General features: G+C 43.7%; 5 protein-coding genes and 1 long non-coding RNA gene across 6 annotated transcripts; 2 read left to right on the forward strand and 4 right to left on the reverse strand.

Annotated features, from left to right (window-relative positions):
• Nucleotides 1-810: 810 nt before the first annotated feature.
• IFT57 (intraflagellar transport 57) lies at nt 811-4,515 on the reverse strand. The gene is made up of 3 exons (XM_064685796.1): nt 4,207-4,515; nt 3,381-4,155; nt 811-1,925 (listed from the first exon to the last, which is right to left on the reverse strand). Exons 1-3 carry the CDS (start codon nt 4,498-4,500, stop codon nt 1,780-1,782), a joined length of 1,215 nt encoding a protein of 404 aa, XP_064541866.1. The 5' UTR covers nt 4,501-4,515; the 3' UTR covers nt 811-1,779.
• Nucleotides 4,516-5,109: 594 nt separating this feature from the next.
• Nucleotides 5,110-7,881, forward strand: Spindly (spindly). Its single transcript, XM_064685797.1, has 6 exons — nt 5,110-5,727; nt 5,780-5,945; nt 6,009-6,224; nt 6,283-6,424; nt 6,574-6,672; nt 6,726-7,881. Exons 1-6 carry the CDS (start codon nt 5,179-5,181, stop codon nt 7,792-7,794), a joined length of 2,241 nt encoding a protein of 746 aa, XP_064541867.1. The 5' UTR covers nt 5,110-5,178; the 3' UTR covers nt 7,795-7,881.
• On the reverse strand, nt 7,836-12,059 carry LOC135430956 (uncharacterized). The gene is made up of 2 exons (XM_064685798.1): nt 9,298-12,059; nt 7,836-7,985 (listed from the first exon to the last, which is right to left on the reverse strand). Exon 1 carries the CDS (start codon nt 11,270-11,272, stop codon nt 9,311-9,313), a length of 1,962 nt encoding a protein of 653 aa, XP_064541868.1. The 5' UTR covers nt 11,273-12,059; the 3' UTR covers nt 7,836-7,985; nt 9,298-9,310.
• A 633-nt stretch (nt 12,060-12,692) lies between these two features.
• LOC135430957 (uncharacterized) lies at nt 12,693-13,279 on the reverse strand. The gene is made up of 2 exons (XR_010436714.1): nt 12,996-13,279; nt 12,693-12,938 (listed from the first exon to the last, which is right to left on the reverse strand). It is a non-coding gene; the product is annotated as an uncharacterized LOC135430957 (long non-coding RNA).
• A 2,196-nt stretch (nt 13,280-15,475) lies between these two features.
• Nucleotides 15,476-17,870, reverse strand: LOC135430944 (myosin-4). The gene has a single exon (XM_064685783.1). The coding sequence runs from the start codon at nt 17,713-17,715 to the stop codon at nt 15,733-15,735; it is 1,983 nt and encodes a 660-aa protein (XP_064541853.1). The 5' UTR covers nt 17,716-17,870; the 3' UTR covers nt 15,476-15,732.
• Nucleotides 17,871-19,391: 1,521 nt separating this feature from the next.
• LOC135430943 (uncharacterized) lies at nt 19,392-22,008 on the forward strand. The gene is made up of 2 exons (XM_064685782.1): nt 19,392-20,762; nt 20,831-22,008. The coding sequence occupies exons 1-2, from the start codon at nt 19,612-19,614 to the stop codon at nt 21,690-21,692; spliced, it is 2,013 nt and encodes a 670-aa protein (XP_064541852.1). The 5' UTR covers nt 19,392-19,611; the 3' UTR covers nt 21,693-22,008.
• The last annotated feature ends 415 nt before the right edge of the window (nt 22,009-22,423 follow it).

Raw genomic sequence — 22,423 nt, forward strand, 5'->3', positions numbered from 1 at the left:
TGTATTTACATATGAATTATTGTAATCGGATGGTAAACAAACAAACGTTTTTCGCGATTTTTCCACATATGCTGGTGGAAGTTCCCGAGACCCCATCTTAACGTGCACCTTCATCACAGAAAGTAACTACAGGGAAAGTTCAGCTTCCTAGTTTTTTACGGTTTGGGCTGTGCGTTGATCACCAATCAATCAGTCAATACGTCAGTCAGTCAGGACAGACAGTTTTATATATAGAGATATATGTACATATATAGTAAATATATTTAGTATACATATATGTAAAAAAAGAATCAACTTTCGGTTTTTATAAAACATGAAAGTAGTAAACATGTTACCCTAGACAAAATATATCCTGTCGAATTTGGACTTTAATTATTAACTATTGTTTAATATTTTCTTCGAATATTATAGTTTCTTGACATTAAACAGTTCCTATTTTCATTCCACAATAATCCAAAATACATTTTATTGACAACAAATTCAATTTGCTTAAACAAGATTCAAAAGAAGTCAAATATTCAATTTTATCGATGCGTGTCCTTTTTAGTTATAGTACCAACGCCGAAATGGACTATATCCCATTTAAAAAGTTAAACCAATTAAAATCTAAATTGAATATTTTTTATAAAATCGTTTCCTTTGTATAACCAGTTGAACAAAAACGCAATGCTCTTGAGTTTCTATACCATAATTTTTTATAATTCAAATTTCAAGTCATTAATTATATATTATATTAATATAACAAATCTATAAATGATTTACATAAAATACATATAGTATGCTCCGATATTGGAACTCACAAGTACGATATATATATAAGTATAAGATGCAGCATTTAACATAGAGTTTATTTGATGGTCTATTGGCTTACATACGGTTATTTCAAGGATGGAAAAACCTGCACGCGTGCAAAGAATTTTCCTTGGCTGTTTCCACGCTGTTTTGTTTTGCTTCCTTTTGGTTTTTGGGAAAACCTTTTAGCACCTTTGGCAAGCCGCAGCGAAAATCACAACAAGTTGCGCATCGGGATCACAGCCTGGACCTGGCAATTGGGCATCGGGGATTGGGCATTGCACATTGGGCTGATAAGCCGGGCCAAGTGGGCAAACAAAGCGTTTGCGCGTGCGCGGCAGGCAGCGTAAAGGGAGAGGTAGCGGGCAGAGGGAGAGACAGGGTCGGGGGTAGCAACACCTACGGCCAGCCCGGGGTTTCGCGGTTGCGTCTTAGGTTTGCTTTGGTTTTGGTTTTGGTTTTGGTTTTGGTTACGGATCGGTTTGGTTAGGTTCGGTTAGGTTGGGTTTGGTTGGGTTGGGTTGGCTTCGGTTATGTGGTAGTCGCGGCCGAAGCGGCGTCTTCTCATCTACGCGGACGATAGTGCGACGTGGCTGCTTATCTGATCAGCGCGCAGGACACGCGTGTCCATGTGCCTGTGTGTGCATCTGTGTGTGCGTGTGTGTGTGCGTGTGAAGTGGAGATAACAAAGAGGTGATAATTGACCGCCCTATTGGCTTAGCAACCAATTACGAAGCTTATCAGCAGAGCGGCAATCAAATCAAACGCTCGTCGACGGGGCGGAGCAACGCCGGTGGTCCTACCCCCTCCCCCATCCACTGCGCTCACCTGAACTGATTGTGATAGGCATCGATCGGTGTAAAAACAAGGCCAACAACAACAGAAACAACAACAACTCGCACCCATGGCCAAGTGTGAAATATGACCGGGCACCGGAATCGCATTCATATGCTAAATATACATTGTTATAGACTCCTGCCTGTCCTATCAGTTGTTTGTCTGGTCAGCAGCGCCGAGCGTTTGACGCACTGTGTCCTGGTCGTAGGCATGCACCAGCAGTGCCACCTCCAGATTCAGTTGCGCAATGTCATCCTTGAGCTTGACAATCGCCTTCTTGATCTGCTGAACGGAGCCTGCAAAGGAAACCCAAATGGTTTAATTAGCATGTGAATAACTGACTTAAGATTCGAGAGAGTTTTCGATAGAGTCCGATGGAAAAAAAGCCAAAATTTGGTTTCTGAAATCGTGAAAAGAGTCAACAAAGAAAAATGCTGTGAATTATTCTGGTATTTTGACGAATGGGAATTTCCACCTGAATATTTACTGGGGAATTTATCAAGATGGCAAGCAGAAGAGATAAATGCTACCAGAAGTTGGAGATACGAATCCTTAAAGCAATGGATAAGTTTTTTTTAAGCATTTCATTATAATGATGCTTCTGATCCATACTAGTCACATTTAGGCTATAGAATATGGTATCTTTAAAGTCAAACGTTTTTAGAGGATTACTATAATATATATGAAAATCTTGCAGAGAGTATTCAAGTTTTCTCTATCAAAGTTTTTGCCGAAAAGTGAAAAGTTTATGAAAGAAAAAATGAATATATAAAAATGAAATGAAAACCTCCAAAAATATTGCCTACATATTTAAATAAACATTGCATTAATTTGACTTGAGCTCAAGATTCGAATTTTCGAACCATTTTTTGAGATTTTCTCTCTGAACTTTTGAAAAAAAAAGATTTTATACTTTCAACACTTTAAATTAAAATTAAGTAAATTATAATTTCTATACCCTTTATTAAAAATGGGTTAAAAGGGTATAATGATTTGGTGCAAACGTATGTAAAAGGCAAAAGAAATTATTTTCGAACACATAAGTATATATATTCTTGCTGATCGATAACTTTCCGATTGAAAGCGATATCGAAATTACGTTTTTTGAGCAAATCTCTTAGGTTCTGAGAGCTAGAGTCAACAGATTTGTATTTGTAGATCTTCCTAATGTTTCTGCTATTTATAAATATGTTTTTTTTTACACTAAAAAGTGATTCTTAGAATGGCTGTAAAATATGAGGTGAAGGCAACTAACGAAGGAAACTAAACTTTCCTTTTTTTTATAAACTTGTCGTTAATGCTATTGCATCCCTTTGAGAGAAAAAAGGTAAAGGGTATCTCCCAGTCGGCCACAGCTCGAATAGATCACTCTTCCCCCTTTACTTTAACCATATGTATGAAAGAATAATACCTTTCAGAAATTTAAACTATTTTTATAGAACATTGGTCTCAAACAGAAGTCAAAAAACTTTAAATTAAATTTTTAGTAGAATGAATTTGTCTTTAAGCAAATCTCTTTTAAATAAATGACTGCATAACATCTTTCTATATAGATGATTATAAATCAGAAATGTATAATAATTATTATATAAAAAATCTAAATATATTCCAATTTGTGGTTTTATCTTATTATCTTTGTAGTATAAAGGAATAAATTCGAACTATTGAAAATTATAATTTGTAAATGATTCCCATTTTTATAGTTTTTCGGCCCATTTTGAGATTTTAATTGTATTCTATGACATACTTACTTCCATCGGACATAACCTGACCGCGTCGCTCCATTTCCTGTTTCTTGAGCTCCTGCTCGGCCATCACCTCGCTGAGCTGCGTCATTTGCTGCTCGGAGTCCGCTTGGAGCTGCGTCTGAGCGTACTGAACGGTGGATAGCTCAATGGACAGCTCCTTGTATTGCTGGATGAGCTGCTGGAGCTCGTTGTTCAAATGTTTCTCACGGCTCTCGATCTTCTCCAGGCTGAAGGTGAACTCGCTGTGGAGTTTCTTGAGCTGCGTCTGCGTAGGCTCGGCCACATTGGCGATGCCCGTGTTGAGGCTCTCCATTTGGCTGATGTGGGTGCGCCAGTCGCGGGCATCCGCCTTGACAAACACCTTGAGCTGCTGCAGCACGCGCTCCAGCTCCAAACGCCACTCCTGATGGTCGCTGAGCCGGGCGTTCAGCTCACGGCTTTGCTCGTCCGTCGCGACGCTCGACGCCGGCATATCGCCCATGGCACGCTTCTGGCGATTGAGCCAATTGAGCTGCTTGAAATTGTGCGCCTCCAGCTCGAGATCGCTGTCGTCGCTGAGAGCGGCGGCGTTTTGCTCATCCTCCAGCTTCTCCAGTATGATTTCGGCATTGTCCTCCAAATAGTCGCCCACGAACTCCTCCTCCTGCACAATGTGCAGGCGCTGATAGTTCACCTTGGTCACCTTCAGCGCCTGGGTGGCCAGCACGTCGAGCACCATGAGGCAGATGGGACCGGCGCCACGTATGAGCTTGTTGGGTGCAAATTCCACGGGCACATCCTGCAAGGATTGCATGAGCTGGCTGTTAGCCTAAGGGAATCACATACTCACAATTTCCTCGAGTATTTGTATGATCTTGGCTATAACCGTATTGGGATCATCGTGCTCCTGTGGCCGTTCCATGTCCTTGCCCAGTTTCTTGCACAGCCACCAGCAAATCAACGTAAACATGAAGAACTGCTCGCCAGGATTTGTGGCCTTGACGAAATAGAAACGCGACAAGGGCTTCAATTTGTATTCCCTCAGCAGATGCTTCTCATAGTTGAGCAATTTGAGCTTTTCCAGCAAATCATCCGATTGAAAATTTTGCAATTGTTGCGTTTTAGCCTCGGCGTCTTCCTGCATTTTGTCGGCGCTGAATTAAATGTATGAAAAAATTAAAAATGTTTGTTTGTTCAGTTTGTTTATCTCCATGACAACCGCAAAGGACAAACGCAATGCAACGCGTGCGCTTAAAATGCAGCTTTTAATGTTTTTACTCCGCAAGAAAAAAATAGTATTTAAATTTTTTTTATTTTAATTTTATTTCATTTCAAAAAAATCATGTTGAAGCATTTACAATTTACATTTTCACTTCATTCAAATAATTCCATATTTAGCGCGCTATAACAAAAAAATACTCGACAGATGGCGCTATAGAAATTGCCATTCGCACGCACTAGATTCCAGTGTACAGCTATCGGTAAGTCAACGACACGACACAGAAAGGCTGCTGAGTATTTGAGAGATCTACGCTAACGCTGCAGTATTTATCGATTGCGCAGATAAAGAGAAACAAATTCCATAAAAATATGATATGAGATTTAAGAAATAATATTAAAGTTTGTATCCATGCAAAATAGTATGATTGAATAATATCATTTTAAAACTGTATAGTCTGAACGCAGCTTAATTAATCGATATGCTACCAAAAACTATCGATTTAAATTAACTTGCATCTGTGCGTAAGCGTCACTTTTGCACAATTAATTCAAAAATTCGACGCCCCATGATAGAAAAAACGTTCTCAGAACTGTATTAAAAATGTACAACAACTTAGATTTAAGCGCTTTGAGCATCGAAGACATTGTCGAAGAGTACAAAATACTGCATGGTCGCCATGAGCATCTAAAGGAACTCCATCGACAGTTGAAGGAGCACAGCGAGGAGGATGCCCAACGTCTACACGAGCTCAAGCGCAGCCTTGATACATCCTTGGCAGCTGAGCGATATCTAACCCAGGAGCTGGAGCATCTCAGCGCACAGGCGCAAGCTTCCTGCCCAAGCGACGAGCCACGCATGCAGCAGGAATTGGAGGATCTGCGGCGCAAATACAGGAATCTACAACTGGAGCATGAAACCTTGCAACAGAATTACGATGCCAAGGCAGAGGAAACTGGCAAACTCCAGGCAAAGCTGGAGAGTGCAGCACGCGACTTGGAAGCGAATGCCTTGCTGAAAGCCAACAGCGCAGACGATGAATTCGTCGCGCGTTTGAATATGTTGGAGCTAGAAAATGCTGAGCTAATGCAAAAGCTGGCCGAATACGATGATGCCAAAGTGAAAAATACCTTTGCCGTAGCAGAGCAGGAGGTATGTCTTAAGATTATATCTAGCTGTTGCTATAGTTTAATTCCACGCGCAGAAAACCATTGAGATACTCAAGGATAAAATTGACTGCCTGGAGCAGAATCTGCGCGGCAAGCGGGATGAGCTGGAGGAGAAGGTGCAGCTGCTGGAGAGCGCGCAGGAACAGCTGGTGGAAGCCAATGCCAAAATAGCTCTGCTCACGAGCGCACCAGAACACAATGGTTGATATACAAGTCCAGAATGATCCTTAAAACTTGACCTAATCACTTTTTCGACGCTTGCAGATCGCAAAGGTAATTCTCTGTTTGCCGAGGTGGACGATCAGCGGCAGGCCATGAAGCAACTGCTGGCTAGCCAAAAGAAGAGCTACTTGGACATGAAAAAGATATTCAATGAAAGCAAATACGAAATACATCGACTCAAGCGAGAGAACATTGCCATGCACACCGAGCTCCAAGCGTGCAGCACGATCTTCTGCAGCGCCGACAAGACCTATCAGAGTGAGCAACATTTCATGGTATCCTTTGAACTCCAACTTATGGTTGATTCATTTTCCAGATAAGCTCAACGAACGCATTCGCCAGTTGATGCAACAGAACGCTAAGCTGGAGCGCAATCTAAACGTATCGCAGGAGCGTCTGCGCGAGTTGGCCAGCGAGAAGTCGGTCACTTGGCTTGATTCGATTTTGGACTTTTGCAAGTATGAGTTAGCCGAACGCTTGGGCCATGTAGTAGCAAAACTTGGCAATCAATTGCTCAGCTTTACCAGCTACAGAATGTTTTTGCTGTGATTGCCCTTTAGGTTAGGATGCGTTTAGATTTAGTTCACTTCATTCCCATCCCATTTAGACGCGAAACGGACGAGCTGAAGGCCCAACTGCATACCATGCACATCCAAAAGGCCACACTTGAGGAGCAGATGCGCAATGTGCAACAGGAAATGGCACGGTAAGTGCAAACAGTTTCAATTTCGAGCCGCTTTAATATTTGATGTTTAACAGCTGGCGCTTTGAGTCCCTGAAGTCGCGCTGCGTGCTCATCGATCGCGAGAGCCTGCTGTCGGAGCACAAGATTACCTTTAAGCCCATGCAGGCCATGGAGTTTGACATTAAGGAGGCCCAGCTACAAGCAGCCTTGCCGCGCATTGTCAGCGTCACGCCCACACCAGCAGCTGTTGACAGTCTAGCCAACGTGAAAACTGAATCTGAAGTCATAGTCCTAGATACGCCACTTAAACCGACCACGGTGTGCTCCAATCTGCAAACTGAAGTCATCGTTTTGGACACTCCACTTAAGATTAATCCGCTGCAGGAATCTCAGCCTGTCGTTAAAATTGAGCAGAAACCCGAGAAGCAACCAGTTTGTCCACCGGATGCTCAGCAGCGGGAGGAGCACTTGCAAGTCAAAACCGAAACAGATGATGCTGATGTAAACGAGTCGTTAAATGTCGCTGCCAAGCCCATTAAGAAGGGCACGCCAGTCAAGCCACATTTTGGAAATATTAAAGTTAAAAGTGAGCAGGAGCTGATGTCGGCTAAAAACGAGCCTGAGGAACTAGACCAAGCAGCTGACCTGCTTGTGCCTGCAAAGCCCCAGCGCAAGGGCACGCCCATCAAATTAAGCCAAATTAAAGCCGAACGCTTTGAGAACGAGCAGCAAGATGTGTCCACGCCCGTCAAACCACAGCGCAAGGGCACGCCAGTCAAGCCCAAAGCAGAACACATTGAAATTGACGGAATCTATGAAGCCAAACCCATGCGGAAGGGCACGCCAGTTAGAGTTAAGTCAAGTGCCGTGGACGTTGCGCCCCAACTGGAAGCAGCTGTCCACTGTCCTGTGCGCTCCATACTAACAAAAAGGCGCGATTTATTTGCCGAGGATACACACAAGTATGTGCAATTTAGCAGCAATGAGCCCATCGTACACAATGTGAGCCAGGACCAATGCAGTCCGGCCCCGCGCAACAAGGAGAACGCGCAGCCTGTTGTCCAGGACATAAAGCCTCCCAAAAAGTCGCACAACATAATACGCCGCATTGTTGTCGCATCCAAGAAGCCAGCTAGCTCCTAAAATCTAAAACTGTTGCATGTATAGATATAAAAGAGATTTTAATTAAATTTAAGACTTAGCGATAAATTACACACCAAACAACAACGAGACATACAAACTTAATAATTCTTGCCAATGTCGAGCACAGCAATCGAAGAGATTTTCATGTGGAGACTTTTTCCAACAGCTGTCACGATAGATAATTTGTATACCTGAAACGATAGTGTTTTATAAAGTAATTGAGTAATTGAAATAATATTAGCTTGTGACAGCGAAAATAATATTAAAATGAAATTGAAATCAGATAAAAATATAATTAACATAAAAGAAAAGTAGGGGAAGATTCAATACCTAACATTAAATAACTAAATTGATGAGATTAGAGAAATACTTGCCATAAGTCCAATTTTATACTATAGCTATGCTAATTGCTGAGTTTGGTCAAAATATCTTGCAATACAAAAACTAATTCGTCTGATTCTTCCAATAGAGCTATATAATATATTAACACCATATTGATAAAATGTTGCTTATATGCAAGAAATATTAAAAATGTTTGATATTCTTGTTTCTATAATTTGAAATGTTTCAATAGCTGAGGCCAAGAATCAATACTTAATCGATTTTTTGGAAAATAACAATTTCATTTAAAAGCTTACTCTTTAAACTCAAAATTCTTTATATTATATTTAAATCCTATGGCTTTAACAGTCTCTGAGATTGAACTGTTTTTAGTCCTATTAAAGAGTTTATATAACTACGGGGAAGTTGCCTCCCACATACATTTATCTCAGTTCATAGACCCCTTTAACATTTTCTATATTCATAGAAGCCAACTGAACCTTGGCAATTAAAACGCACAAAAGATATAAAGCAACGATTTTGTAAATGTGAATCACATCCGATTAGATCATCTGGCACTTAAAACAGTCGCCAATATTGTACTGATAGCCATCATACGAGTTCTTTGTATAAAATACTTTATACCCTGTACCCGTTGGAAGTTGTTAAAAAAAGAGTATTATGGCCTTGTGAAAATGCTTTTAACTGGCAGAAGAAGGCAGCCATAAAGTAAACATATGTTCCGATAAATATCGATTTTTATTTTTTGAGTTTTATAAATATCTTGGGGTTTATTAAACCTAGACTTTGGTATGTAGATGCTGGTACTGTATACACATATTCAGATTCTTTCTCTTTCCCTCTTTTAATCAAAAACCCATATAATCGATAAATATCAAGTTTTATTTTTTGAGTTTTTAAACTTGAGGCTTATTAAACCTAGGTTTTTGTATGTAGATACTAGTACAGTATAAACAGATTCATATTCTTTCAGTTTTTAGAAACTATTTTCCGATTTCTATCAAAAACCCATATAATCGATAAATATCGATTTTTAATTTTTTGAGTTTTTATGCATTTCCCTTGTGCGGTGTTAAGAGAAGAAGCACAGTATGTACATGTAAGGTACTTTAATGCTGGGTACAGGGCATCTCCTAGTCTTGCTTTCTATGTTTTGCTTACCTGATGACAATTGCTAGACCTCCAGTGGCTTCTCATCCAAGGGTTCATAAATGGGCGCCGTGGCGGCGGGAATTTCATCGAGCGTTTTATCCGTTTCGTCGCCTTCGGCCAGCTCCTTGATCTCTGTGTACAGCTGGTAGGGCAGCTCCGTGGGCATTACCTCATAGGTGACGTGATGGGTGCGCGAGCATGCGGATTGCCTGTGACCGGCGCAGTTGCAAATGGAGGCGGCGCCACTTAGCGGCGTCTCATAGCCATCGGCCGGCGGCTCCAGCTCCAGAGCCATGCTGGCCGAGCTATTGCCATTGGCAATGGGATAGCGCACGATATCAATGTGATCCACAAAGCGATGGCTGCGCGCCGACTTGCTGCCGCCAAAGCAGGGCAGTCCGCTCGAGTAGTAGGACCAGTGGAACAGGCGCTCGCAGTGCAGGTAGAGGTAGAGCAGCAGGAAGAGCAGCGCAATGCCCAGGGGCAGCATGAAGACTATGATGAGCGCCTCGGCGCGCTGACTGCGCGACTGCTGAATGGGATTGCCATAGAGCACCGTATGGCTGGAGACGTTCAGGTGGGCATTGCGCGGGGTCCAATTGTCCTGGGCCAATTGTGGACTGCTGGTGGTTAGTGGTGGCTCCATCGCTTGATCCTCCGGCTTTGGCCTGCAGCTGAGGCCATTCACATTGATCTGGGATATGTACTTGGCGTAGCGGAACAGCCGAAACAACTGCGGCTGGGCATGCGAAAAGTTGAGCAGCCACTGACAGCTCCAGGGATTGTCGTCGATTTGTATGCGCAGCTGTTGCGCCTGCTCCCAGGCAGCGTGCTCCGTGTCCTCCAGGCGCAGCAGCCGATTGGAGCTCAAGTCCAGCTGAACCAGCCGGAGCATGGCCAGCTGCAGCAGCTGCTGCCAGGACAACCGATGCAATTGATTGCCCTGCAGATGCAGCGCTTGCAGCCGGTTTAGCTGGGCGAACCAGCTGCTGTTCAAGCTGCTCAAATGATTCCCGCTCAGATCCAAGCTGAGCAGCGAGCTGTTCAGCAGTTGCAGCTGCCGCAGGGCATTGCCGCTCAGATTAAGATGCAGCAGCCGGATCGCCGTCGACGGCTCCAATGAAAAGCCACTCAGCTCGCACTGCACCAGGCTGAGATTGACCAGCTGCTCGCTGCCATTGTCAAGCCGAAGCTGGCGCGGCTCTATGGGCGTTTCTTGCACCACGAGCTCTGTGAGCACGCCGGGCAGCGCCTCCAGGAAGTCGCCGGAGACGAGCTTCAGCCGTGTCAGCTCCAGCCGCTGCAGCTGCCCCAGCTGGCCGAGAACGTGCCCCTGCCGCAGCGCCAGCTGCCGCTCCCGCCGTATAACCAGCTGCTGCAGCTCGCCGCAGCCCCGCAGCGTTTCGAGCAGCCGCAGCGCGTTGTCCTCCAGCAACAGCTGCTGCACGTGCGGCACCAGCTCAAAGCTGTTGCCGCTCAGCGTGCCCAGCTCGTTGCGGCGCAGGGCGACCGCACGCACACGCTCCAGCGGAAGGCCCGCGTCGCAGCACAGGGCCAGGCTGGCGTCGACAACGAAACGCTCGATCTCAATGCTCTGCAGCTGAGCACAGTTGTCCAGATACTCGAGGCCGTAGCTGGCCACGGCCAGCGGCGGCGTCTGGCTGCCATTGAGCCGCACGTGCAACTTGCCCGCCACGCGCTGCGGGCCCAGGTCAAAGGCTGCAGTCGAGCTGCTGCCATTGCCGGCGCAATCGATGTCCAGCGGCAGACCAAAGTCCTGATCGCTGCGCTCCTCCGGCGCTGTGATATACAGTGTGGCGCGTACCAGGCACAGCTCATCGACGTCGGCAGCGGCAGCAGCAGATGAATGAACGTGCATCAGCAGCAGCAGCAGCAACACGTAGCTGCCTCCAAAAGTTCTTCTACTGCTGCAGTGCGTCATCGGGCTGGTGGCATGCCAGCGGATCAGTGAAGCGTGGCGCATCTTTGTTTAGCAGCCGCTCGCGACGCGTGCGAAAACTCAACTGTGCTGGGGTAAAAGCGGAAAAGCGGAAAAGCCTCAGCGTCGCACCTTTGCCTCTGCTCAGTAAGAGCGCGCCAGGTCAGCGGCAACGCTCGTGGCCTGCCCCGCCCCCCCGCTGTTGCCGCCGGCTGTGCTCATGTTAATATTGAAAACATGCTGATTTCTCAGTTGTTCAGTTTCGGTTTTATATATTTAGCTATTCCGTTGACGCTCTCCGACAGCGCTTCCTATATAAGTTCCACACACACACTGCGCACTTCTCACACAGCTGTCAACATTGTGCCGCCCCCCTCGTCCACCCCGTCGCACTTTTCCCACTCAAAATCATGCGTCCGAAGTGGCTGTGGAAATTGTTTATATATAAACCTTCTCTATATATATATATAGATCTGTGTGTATCTGAAGAATCGTTTGCGATTTCGGTCCAGCAACAATCAGCTGTGTGGCGAGAGTTCTCGAGAATCTGTGAATTTTGTTTACACAGCATTTGAGTACATATATTTATGCATGTATTTACAAATTTAATTTTGATTACTAATCATCGTTTGAGCACTTGGCATCTGGCATGAGATCAGAGCTAGAATCCTTGAAAATGTTGTGCGATGGACAACTTTAGATACAATTATTGAAATGATCTTCAAGATTTCTACACACATATTTTTAAAGGATTTTTTTTCAATATTTTCAACTCTTAAATTAATTCAAGAGTTTTCCAACGTTCGTATGAAATTGATCTGTTTAATATGGTTAGCTCTTTTGCGTAGTTGTTAAGTTCCTTTCTTGTATAAATATCAAATGAAACGAAAGTACATTTTAATCGCTTGATTCGTGAGACAAATCGAATTCACAGTTCCGCTTGCTTAAGATTTAATAGTTATAGTTCTAATAACTTTTAGTTTGCCTCGCTAGATAGGTTCCAGACATTTAATACAACAACAAACATATATATATTTTTGCTCCCGAACCGATTTAAATAAATAAATAAATAAATCCCCACTCACTTCAACATTAGCTCGGAACATACTTAAATAGTCTCTTTTTAATAAATACTTTTTCAAGTGTATTCTTCTTTAATCATAGCTCGACGACTTGCTAAAGTTAATCAAGAAACTTTGTATTAGTTCCATGATTCTCAAGCTTACATATACCTGCAGGATATACAGTATCTCTATATCAAAATTGCGTTAGAGGTGGGAAATTCCGCCCGCAATTGTGGAAAAATCGTGAAAATAGGTTGCATGAAACCATTTTGTTAACCATCCGATCGGCTTGAAACTCGTTTTGAAAGATCTTTGTTCACAGTTTTCGCAAAATCCATTTCACCGGGGTGGTCATGTTTTGGTGTATAATGTTTCGCCCTAAAATCTATTTTTGAGGGATGTTTATATAAAGCATTTGGGACGTGTTTTCACTTTATTGTAAATCAAACCGAAATCAAAAATTTAAACCTTAATCCACGAACGGCACACTTCACACTCTTTCGGCGAATTGAAGCGATTTTCGATACTTGCTGACCTACAACCGCCCCAAACAAACGGATGACAGGCATTCAAATTGGAAAAGTAGCTATATTTTATACGATTCTTGTTGCAGCTGCCTTTCACCGCGTTCGGAAAATAGCAACGTTCTTGAAGTAGATGAGAAAATAACAAAATTGATTGGCTCGATAGCTGATATCACTTACCATCCAAATGTAGGATCTCGCCAAGGCAAATATTACCGCAGCACACTAGGAAAATAAATGCAGCGAACTTCATGTTATTCTTTTATAATATTGCTTCAGTAACTGCCAAGATCTCGCAATGGATCGTGTGTATCTGACACTTATATAGACATGACTTGATCAAATTATTTTGCAATGAGCTAAACGTCAATACATTAGTTTTGCACGCTTCCAGACTAAATAGCCCTGAAATCGTATTACCTTACTATATACTATACCATATAAAAAAATATATATTTATATAAATATGTATATATATTTATATTAAATATATATTTATATATAAATATAAGTCTTGCTCATCAGAATGACTCGTTCAGAGCCCACCTTAAGCTTTTATACTCTTTTATAACTCTCGAGAATTACAAAAACTAGTGAAGAAAATTGCTAAAAACGTTTTTATATAATTTTTTATCCGATATGTCTTCCCAGAATATATATAATGTCAGATATATTGGACTGTTAAATTGTGATTCACATTCACTCTGGAAAGATCTATATTATAAAATAGAAAAGAGGTTAAAATAAAAAACTGAAAGTGTGCTCGAATACAAAATACTCTCTACCAATACTCTCCACTCTGTGGAATACAATATTATGGATTTTTAATTTAATAGCGAGAACAATATTATGGATTTAAATTTGAATTCTTCAAATCTCTATATATAAAACTGTTTGTCCTGACTGACTGACTGACTGACTGACTGACTGACTGACTGATTGGTGATCAACGCACAGCCCAAACCGTAAGAGCTAGGAAGCTGAAATTTTCACTGTAGTTACCTTATGTGATGTAGGTGCACGTTAAGACGGGGTTTCGGGAAATTCCACCCGCAAGTGTGAAAAAATCGCGAAAAACGTTTGTATGTAACTTTTTTGTTTACCATCCGATCGGCCTCAAACTTATGTTCAAAGATCTTTGTTCAAATTCATTTGAGGGGTGTTTCACACTTTTAGGAAAATCCGTTCCTCCTTGGTGGAAATGGAGGTCAAAGATTTGGTGGGTGACGTTTCGCGCTCAAATTCATTTTCAGAGATCTATAAGAAAAATCATTTGAGACGTGTTTCACAGTTTTCGCAGAATTCAAACTTCTTCGGAGGGAATGCAATTTAAAGATTTTTTGGGCGAAGTTTTAAGTTGTGTCCGATTAGCTTCAAACTTATTTTCAAAGCTCTACATAAGAACTTAATAAATACGTATTTTAGCGATTTGAGAAATTCCACCCGTAACAGTGGTAACTTAGCGGAAAACGGTTGTATGAAAGTTTTTTGTTTACGATCCGATCGGCCCCAAACTTATTTTCAAAGATCTTTGTTCAAATTCATTTGAGGGGTGTTTCACACTTTTCGAAAAATCCGGTCCTCCTTGGTGCAAATGGAGGTCAAAGATTTGGTGGATGACGTTTTGTGTTCAAATTCGTTTCCAAAGATCTATAAAAAAAATCATTTGAGACGTATTTCACACTTTTCGCAGAATCCAAACTTTTTCGGAGGGAATGCGATTTAAAGATTTTTTGGGCGAAGTTTTAAGTTGTGTCCGATTTGCTTCAAACTTATTTTCAAAGCTCTACATACGAATATAATGAATATGTGTTTCAGCGATTTGGGAAATTCCACTCGCAACATTGGTAAATTGGCGGAAAACTTTTCTATGAAAATTGTTTGTTTACCGTCCGATAAGTTTCAAAATCATTTTCAAAGCTTTTTGAGAACGTTGATTTTTAACATACGTTCCACGGGCAAGGCCGGGTTATACCCGCTAGTCATAAAATATAGCTCACAATGCCTGTGATTTTGGCCATGCTCAGCTGCTTTAATGTTGAATAACTTCTATGTTTGTTGTCCGATCTAAATGAAATTTAAAGGGCATAATTATGTCAAGATAACAACTCACAAGTTTAAAGCCCTTTAAATTTTGTGGAAAACTAGGGGAGATATCCAAAATGTTAAATATTTCTTATCTGTGCATACAATACGAGAGCTTGCTGGGGGTATCTACGCCTAATATTTTGGAGTTATGCTTTAAAAAACAAGTCTCAAGAACCATTTTTATTGATATTTTGGTAAATTGACAAATCAAAAGTTATTAACTCATTTTACTATATTTTAGCCATGTCTAGGGTATAAAATTATAGCCAGGAATAAAAACTTAGCTGGTTTACGATATGCTCAAAGTTTCTTAATGCTAATATTTTGTAATTATATTTATATTCATAATTAATATGATCGAAATGAAAAAATCCGAAAATGGATCAAAACTATTAAAAAAAACATTTGAATTGAATTAACTATTACTGGATCATGGCTAATATATCACTTAACCTAAATATTATCCTGAGGATATTCGACTCACTTAGCAAACATTATCTAAGAGGAATTGCCACTTTTTGTCAAGTTCTCTAAACAATAAAAATATGAAAATTGTAAACTTAAAATCATGATTAATTTGCAACACAATTTATGAACGAAAATTTGATTAAAATCAATAGAAACAACACAGATGAAAATGAATGGGATGGACACACTTATTGCCGCACACGGGACAGTCTGCAAGTCTGCAAATGTAGCGTGCAAGCAACTTGATGATATGGCCCAGGAATCAGTGAACTATACAGATCACGTTTAGCTGATCCTGGCCATATCCTCAAGTTGCTTGAACCGCTTAACAGAGACGGTGCCTGACGGTGCCCTAGGATCCCTAGGCTCTGCTCTTCAGCGTGCGTGGAGTACTCAGCCGTGTGACGCAAGGGCTGGACGGCTGGCTCTGTTGGCTGGTCCGCATTACATTCTGTTCGCTGCCGGGACAGGATCGTTGGGGGCTGGAGCCGCTGCCCGGTGCACAGCCAGAGCCGAGTGTGCTGCCAACGGAGCCGCCCGAGGTCATGGTGTAGATGTGGCGGCGCAGCACGCGTATGTGCTTCTGGGAGACCTCGAAGTTGTGGACCAGCGTGTGCAGCTGGGTCTGCAGCTCGGCAATGAGGCTGTCGCGCTCCTGGATGAGACTGGATGTGGAGTTTTGGCTGCGGCTTAGCTTCAGCTCCAGATCAAAGATGCGCTTCTGCAGCTCCCGGCGCTGCTTCTCCGTTTGCTCGCGATGCCGCGACAGCTGCCGCTTGCCGGCTGCCTGCAGCGAGTCCAGCTGCATTTTCGATGTGGACAACTCTTCGGCGAGGCGGCGCTTTTCCGTTTTGAGCGCCGCATTGTAGTTTTTGAAAATCTTTAGGTCCCGCTCCGCTGCCTTGAGGCGATTGACCGTGATCAGCTTGCGCTTGCCCAGCTCATCGATCTTGCACTTCAGCTGGGCGGCCTCCTTCTGGAGGGCGTGCAGCTTCTCGGCCATGAGACAGTTCTCGCGCAGCACCTTCTCGTATTTGGTGTGCTCCTCGCGCATCAGATGCGGCAGCTGGGCGACGCTCTTCAGCTTGCTGTCGATCTTCGAGCGCAGGCTATCGATATCGTGATAGATGCTCGACTCCAGCTGCTTATTGTTCACGTGCAGCTTGTCAATCTCGTGCTTTTGCGTCTTCATTATCTCCTGCGCCTTCACGCAGCGCGTATGATAGTCCGTGATGCGATCCTGCTGATGCCGTATGATGTTACGGAACTGCAACTGCTCGGTCCTCAGATCCTTGATGGTCGTGTACAGCTGGCTGAACTCGCCGCTGCCGCGCTCGTAGCCATACTTTGGCTTGTGCTCCTGCAGCTGCTGCTGCTGTTGTTGCTGCTGCTGCTGCTGCTGCGTGTTCATCACATCCTTGAGCACATGGTACATTTGCTTGAACGAGTTCGGCTCATTCTCCTGCTCCTCCAGATGGTCGGAGGGTGCCCGCAGGGCACGTCGTGTATGCCGACTGGACACGATATGCTGGCCATATCCACCGACCTCCACCTGGGCGGTAAGATTATGCCTGATCTTGGGTTGCCGCAGCTCCTTGTGCTTCTGCCGCGTCGTCAGCTCCTCGCAGGAACTGGGTGCAGCCAGCACCGTCATGAAGCTCGAATTGCTGCGGAATACCTTGGTGCTCTTGCTCTTGACCGTCAGCTCCGATCCGATGCTGCTGGTCGAGGGACAGTAGCTGTCGAGTACGCTTCCATCGGCATCCCCATCCCCATCCGCATCCGCTTCGCTGGGCAGCTCCAAATCGGGACTCTGGCTGCGTCGGCCGACAAAATGATCGTGCTTCTGCTGCATTTCGCTTAGCTCATAGTTGATCTTCATGTACTTTTTCTCCAGATCCTTGGTGGTCTCATTGTACTCCTTGAGCTCCTGCTTGTACTTGGAGAGCTCGTGCTTCAGCTTGGCACCCATCTCATCGCCCTGCGAGGTGATCCGCCTTTTCGGCGTGCACGCCTGCTGCTGCTCCTCCTCGTCGTCGTCCACGGAGCCGAACTGATCGCCGTCGCTGAGCGTCAGCTCGTCATCATCTTCGGTGCAGTCGTTGCTGTTGTTGTTGCTGTTGGCTTCGCTTGAAGGTAGACCTTTGGAGATAACGGCCAGCGGTAAGGATGCCCGTTGGTGAATGCTTATATAGCTGTTCTGCGCCAAGGTCTTGACACTTTTCCCGCTTGTGTTATCCCCCTCCGATTGCTTCCCCATTGACACGGCCCGCTCTTGGCCGTCCGGGGACACTTCTATGGACGTGGGTTCGGTATTCGATTTGTAGGCGGCCGGAATTAACATTTACAAAAATTTTGCGTATAATTCTAATGCACTTCCGTAATTTTTGTCCTGTTTTTTTTTACCAACAGATAATTTTAAAAGGAAAGTTTCACATTCGTTTACCAAAAGTAATAATTAGTTCGACATGGAACAATTCGAAATTAGTATCAACAAAATTTCGTTTAATGCCTACTAAACTATAAAATTCGGAAGATATTCCAAAAATGTTACCAAGAAGAGCGTACATATTTGCAAGCAACTTTACAGCTGAATTGTTATGCCATGTTATGTTATGCCACGTTATGTTATGCCATTATGTTAAGTCTTACCTACATACCAAGTCTTTCCACATCTTAGCATTCGTTCATCACATTTTGCTTTAGCTAGTCACAAAAATTATTTTTTATACTCTTCTATTATATAGCTTTGCTTTATATATTATTTATATAATATTATCGGCTCGGTTTTTATACCCTTCTACAGAGCATCAATGTTTTGTAATGCATCGAAGAAAAGATCTTTTATAACATATAATATATATATCTGAATTTATAAAGCCTTGCTAGCCTGTGAACTAAATTTAAGATCTTTACTGTCGAAACTTTTCTGGAATAGGTACATATTCCGCAGGTGGTACATAATTCCGGTCGCATCAAACTCCCTATCTCAAACAATTTTAGAATTAAGTGTTTGTTAAGCCAAGCCAAGACTAGTCGTTGCTGGTTCGGTTCACGGCTCGAACCAGCGTCTCTTCTTCGAACCTTGGTTCGTCGAAATTTCGTTTTTTAATCAAGTATTGCTAAATTTCGTTCAAAGCCTGCTCGATTAAAGCTTCTTGCATGAAAAACTCTTTTGGATTTAAAAGCATTCTAAGAAACAAAGCAAACACGAGCTAGACCAACATAAAATCTTTTCTATATCGGCTTATTAAATACTAAAGAACATATAGCTGAAAATTGAGTTCTTCTGCGTTATGTGAGCAACATTAGCCGAGGTCAGCTCTCCTTCGTTTCACATAGACCACAATGGGTCCATTGTTCAGACAGATTTACCTCTGGTTTCAGAGACCAATATAAATAATATAGGAATAACCTCTAGATAGCGTTTGGGTCTTTGCTTGGCGAGATCTAAAAGAGAATAGGTACCAAAGCAAGGGCATCTAGTTTTTAGATGCATTTTAAATTATTTTTTTTTTATTTCTATTAAGTGTAGAACCTGTACAATCATAATTTAATACCTTAACAACACATGGATGGCAAATGTAATTAAAAACCGAACCCCATACCGCTGTATGAAGATTTTAGATGCAGGTAGCCTTAGCCCTTGTCGTCCAATCGTGTTGGCAAAACCTTGCCCTTTAAGTCGCCTTAAAGGTCGGGCATGCCTTTTAAAGAAGATCTTTGGGAGATATGTGCGACTTATTTCTATGTTTGACACGTAACGAATATATAGTTCCACTTTCAAATTTCGTGCTTCAATAGCAAGGAACAATTTTGATTGATTTGAATAGGCTATTTTATCAGAGGATTAAATAATATTTACTTTGAAAGCCAATTATTGCTGTGATGGTGATATTCGGAGATTTCCGAAATGGGAAACGTCAAAATGGCTTCTGTGTAGTCTTCGGGCAGAAGGCGTGTCGTAGCAGGCCATGGCCCATAGATTTGGAAGAGCAGAAAACCAGACGGAAATTGTTCAGTTCATTTTAGTTGTTTAAAAAAACAACACAACAACCTTAAAATTTTATAGTAATCACTTCCAGAATATATTGACAAAATTTTGAGATTATGCTTTAAAATTACAAGTGATTGGAGCTAATATAAAAAAGAAACCGTCCAAAAACCATTAAACGTTGCCACAAAAGCAAAGGGGAACATCTTTCTCCTGATTTTTAGATTTATAAATTCATAATCAAATATGGCTGAAAACGAGGGAGGTGCGGAGGAGCAGGATTATGAGGAGGAGGATGCCGCAATGGCCGCCATGGATGAGGGCGGCATGGAGGAGGGCATTGAGGATGATTTATTTTCGCGCCTGGGCGAATCCTCCGATGATCCGGAACAGAAGCGTATGTATATGGAGTATTTAGCATTGATCAAGGAGATCGACTGCCAAAACAGGATAATACAGGACATTAAGACACAGGTAATGGATATGTGCGGCAGACCGTGCAAGACGCGCAACGAGCTGCGCGAAATCAAGCGCCTGCGCATCTGCATGGAGCAGGAGAACATCAAGCTCCATACCATGATGAACCGGGCGGTGCAGCTACAGAACTTTGGATCGCATCGACATTATCGCGAATTGAATTTGACCACCACCGTCGACGAGGATAACATATCGCCATATTGTGTGGGACCCTGTGGCACTACTCTAGGCAGTGGCGCCACCGCCACAGAATGCAGCGAGGAGCCACCCTCCAGCTGCTGCCAAGTGGAGGGCCAGGAGGATCGCCTCATTAAGGCGCTAAGCAAGGCCATGCAGAAAATGAAGGGCGCCTGCCCGGAGGACATGAAAATGATGCAGGAAATCGCCTGCGCCATCATGGCCTCAAAGTCCAAGCCGAAGCAAGTCTGCAATCCAGGGCCGTGCGTAAAACCGCCCTCGCCCTGCGCCGAGAGCAGCAGCAGCATCGCCGGACCCTGTCCGCCGTGTCCGCCGCCCACGTGCCGGCCATCGAAACGCTCGCGTCCACATCCGGAGCCATGCTGCCCGCCGCCATGCCCGTCGCCTTGCCCGCCGCCGTGCAGTAAAAGCGAATCGCTGGACAAGCTTAAGCGTCGCATTGTGGGCATGCAGTGCTCCGTAAAGAAGCTGCTCAACGAGGTTAGTCGACGTGAGACGCAGGAGCCCCCTTCGTGCGCCTATGACGATGATGATGACGATGATGATCCATGCAGCTCACCCTGCCCGGCGCGGCCATGTCCCGAGGATCCCGATCCTCTGGTCATCTGCGGTGGCAAACGCAACACCAAAGCAGATTTGTACGAGAAAATGAAGGACAATTACGCCCGACTACTCACCCAGTTCCAGCGCAAGGATTGCCAGATGAAGGAGCTGGAGAAAAGGTAAGCAGTCTGATCCTCAACTCTCAAAAATCTCTTCAATTCACTTTCCTCTCCTTTCCTTAACTCAGAATGAAGGGCTTCATTGGCGGCTGTGGCCCATCCAAAGGGACTACGGATGCAGACGCTGCGGAACTGAATCTGTTGCGCGCGCGCGTCAACGAACTGAAGGAGGAGCAGCTGGAGTTCAAGTGCATTATGAAGGAGCAGTCGCAGCAACTGGAGGATTACCGTAACAAGTATATGCTGGCGCAGCAGAAGGTCGAGGAGCAGTGCGTGTCCCTCGACAAGCTGAACATGAACAATAAGCGCATTGAGCAGCAGATCAATACGGAGGTGAAGGAGATACGCTCCAAGTTTCAGGAGAAGCTCAACGAGCTGCTCCACTTTCCCAAGCTGCTGGAGAACGAACAGCTCAAGCTGGCGCAGGTGTGCAAGGAGAAGGATGATTTGCAGAGCAAGCTCGTGGTCGTATGCAAGGAGCTCAAGTCCTGCAAGGTTCAGCTGGAAAATCCTGTACCAGATTTAAGTCCACAGCTGGCCCAGTGCCAGCTTGATCTAACCCAAGCGCGCAATGAGATCGAGGAGCTGCTGCGCCAGCGCGATCTCTTCTGCGAGCAGCTGAAGACCACACAGGACGATCTGGACACGCTGCGCACCGAGTCTGCCAAGATTATAGCTGGCACCAAGGAGCGCGCCGAGATGATCAAAGCCCAGCAGCAGGAACAAATCAATCGCCTTGAAAAGGAGCTCGCCCAATGCCGCGCCACAGCATCTCTGTCGGTCAACGATCGCGAGGCTGTCATTCGCGAGATGCAGGGCCAGCTCAATACGCTCTCCTACAGCTTCGATGCTGCCCAGAAACAAATCAAAACTCTCCGCAACCACATTGCCTACGTGTCCAATGAGAACTGCTTCCCGGTCAAGTGTTAGCCGGATCCCAAGCTGTGTTCTCTCCGCTCACTTACAGTGTCCACAAATCCAAGCCGTCCAAGTCGTCCAATCGTGACCAAAGTTTTGTGTATGTCAATGATCGCTGCCAGATTTCCAAATGGAATCCAATGTTTGTCTCTGAAATGTACAAAACGCAAGGATGTTGCTTCGGTTGCTTATTTTATCAAAATTTCTTACACTCACTTTCGGTTCACTAGGAATCTTGTGGTTGTATCGGATTTAGTCCTAAATTTTTCCTAAATTTTTCCATACTTTTCTAGATAATAAAATCGGTGCAAACACAGGTCCTTTTCAATTTCCCCGTTTTAATTGACCTACAATTAGGTAAAGTATCTAAAAATTTAAATGCATGCATTCCTTCGGTTCCGTCCTTTCCCGTATAGTATTGTGATTACTTTTAGATACCTCATCCATTCCATACCTATTTATAAAGGTATATATGCAAACGCGGAAAAATTTCATAAAAATCGTAACCTTTAAATTACCCTACTAGTTTTCAGATATTTTAGAAAAGTTTAGCTCTTAAATGCTGAGTTCGCTGAAAATATCTTGGAAAACGGAATAGTTTGCCTTATAAGAACCTCATTTTCGACCGAACGATCCTATGACAGCCATATGATATAGTGGTCCGATCCTGCATCCGTCAGATGGACCTGGCTATATCAACAAAGAGTTGTTGGTGCTAATCTAGAATATATATACATTATGGC

This window comes from Drosophila montana, unplaced genomic scaffold (genome assembly GCF_035044405.1).
Source record: "Drosophila montana isolate Dmon_TW-CO22-7 unplaced genomic scaffold, ASM3504440v1 contig_3122_1, whole genome shotgun sequence".
NCBI classification, from domain to species: Eukaryota; Metazoa; Arthropoda; class Insecta; order Diptera; family Drosophilidae; genus Drosophila; species Drosophila montana.

What these genes read in the sequence shown, in the direction of transcription:
- IFT57 (XM_064685796.1), bottom strand. Translation starts at nt 4,500, where the DNA reads ATGCAGGAAGACGCCGAGGCTAAAACGCAACAATTGCAAAATTTTCAA. An exon ending in TACAAATACTCGAGGAAATT is followed by an intron (nt 4,156 to 4,206) that starts GTGAGTATGTGA and finishes CAATCCTTGCAG; the next exon opens with GATGTGCCCGTGGAATTTGC. An exon ending in TCAGGTTATGTCCGATGGAA is followed by an intron (nt 1,926 to 3,380) that starts GTAAGTATGTCA and finishes TTTCCTTTGCAG; the next exon opens with GCTCCGTTCAGCAGATCAAG.
- Spindly (XM_064685797.1), top strand. Translation starts at nt 5,179, where the DNA reads ATGTACAACAACTTAGATTTAAGCGCTTTGAGCATCGAAGACATTGTC. An exon ending in GAGCGCACCAGAACACAATG is followed by an intron (nt 5,946 to 6,008) that starts GTTGATATACAA and finishes CGACGCTTGCAG; the next exon opens with ATCGCAAAGGTAATTCTCTG. An exon ending in GTGCAACAGGAAATGGCACG is followed by an intron (nt 6,673 to 6,725) that starts GTAAGTGCAAAC and finishes GATGTTTAACAG; the next exon opens with CTGGCGCTTTGAGTCCCTGA.
- LOC135430956 (XM_064685798.1), bottom strand. Translation starts at nt 11,272, where the DNA reads ATGCGCCACGCTTCACTGATCCGCTGGCATGCCACCAGCCCGATGACG.
- LOC135430944 (XM_064685783.1), bottom strand. Translation starts at nt 17,715, where the DNA reads ATGTTAATTCCGGCCGCCTACAAATCGAATACCGAACCCACGTCCATA.
- LOC135430943 (XM_064685782.1), top strand. Translation starts at nt 19,612, where the DNA reads ATGGCTGAAAACGAGGGAGGTGCGGAGGAGCAGGATTATGAGGAGGAG. An exon ending in ATGAAGGAGCTGGAGAAAAG is followed by an intron (nt 20,763 to 20,830) that starts GTAAGCAGTCTG and finishes TCCTTAACTCAG; the next exon opens with AATGAAGGGCTTCATTGGCG.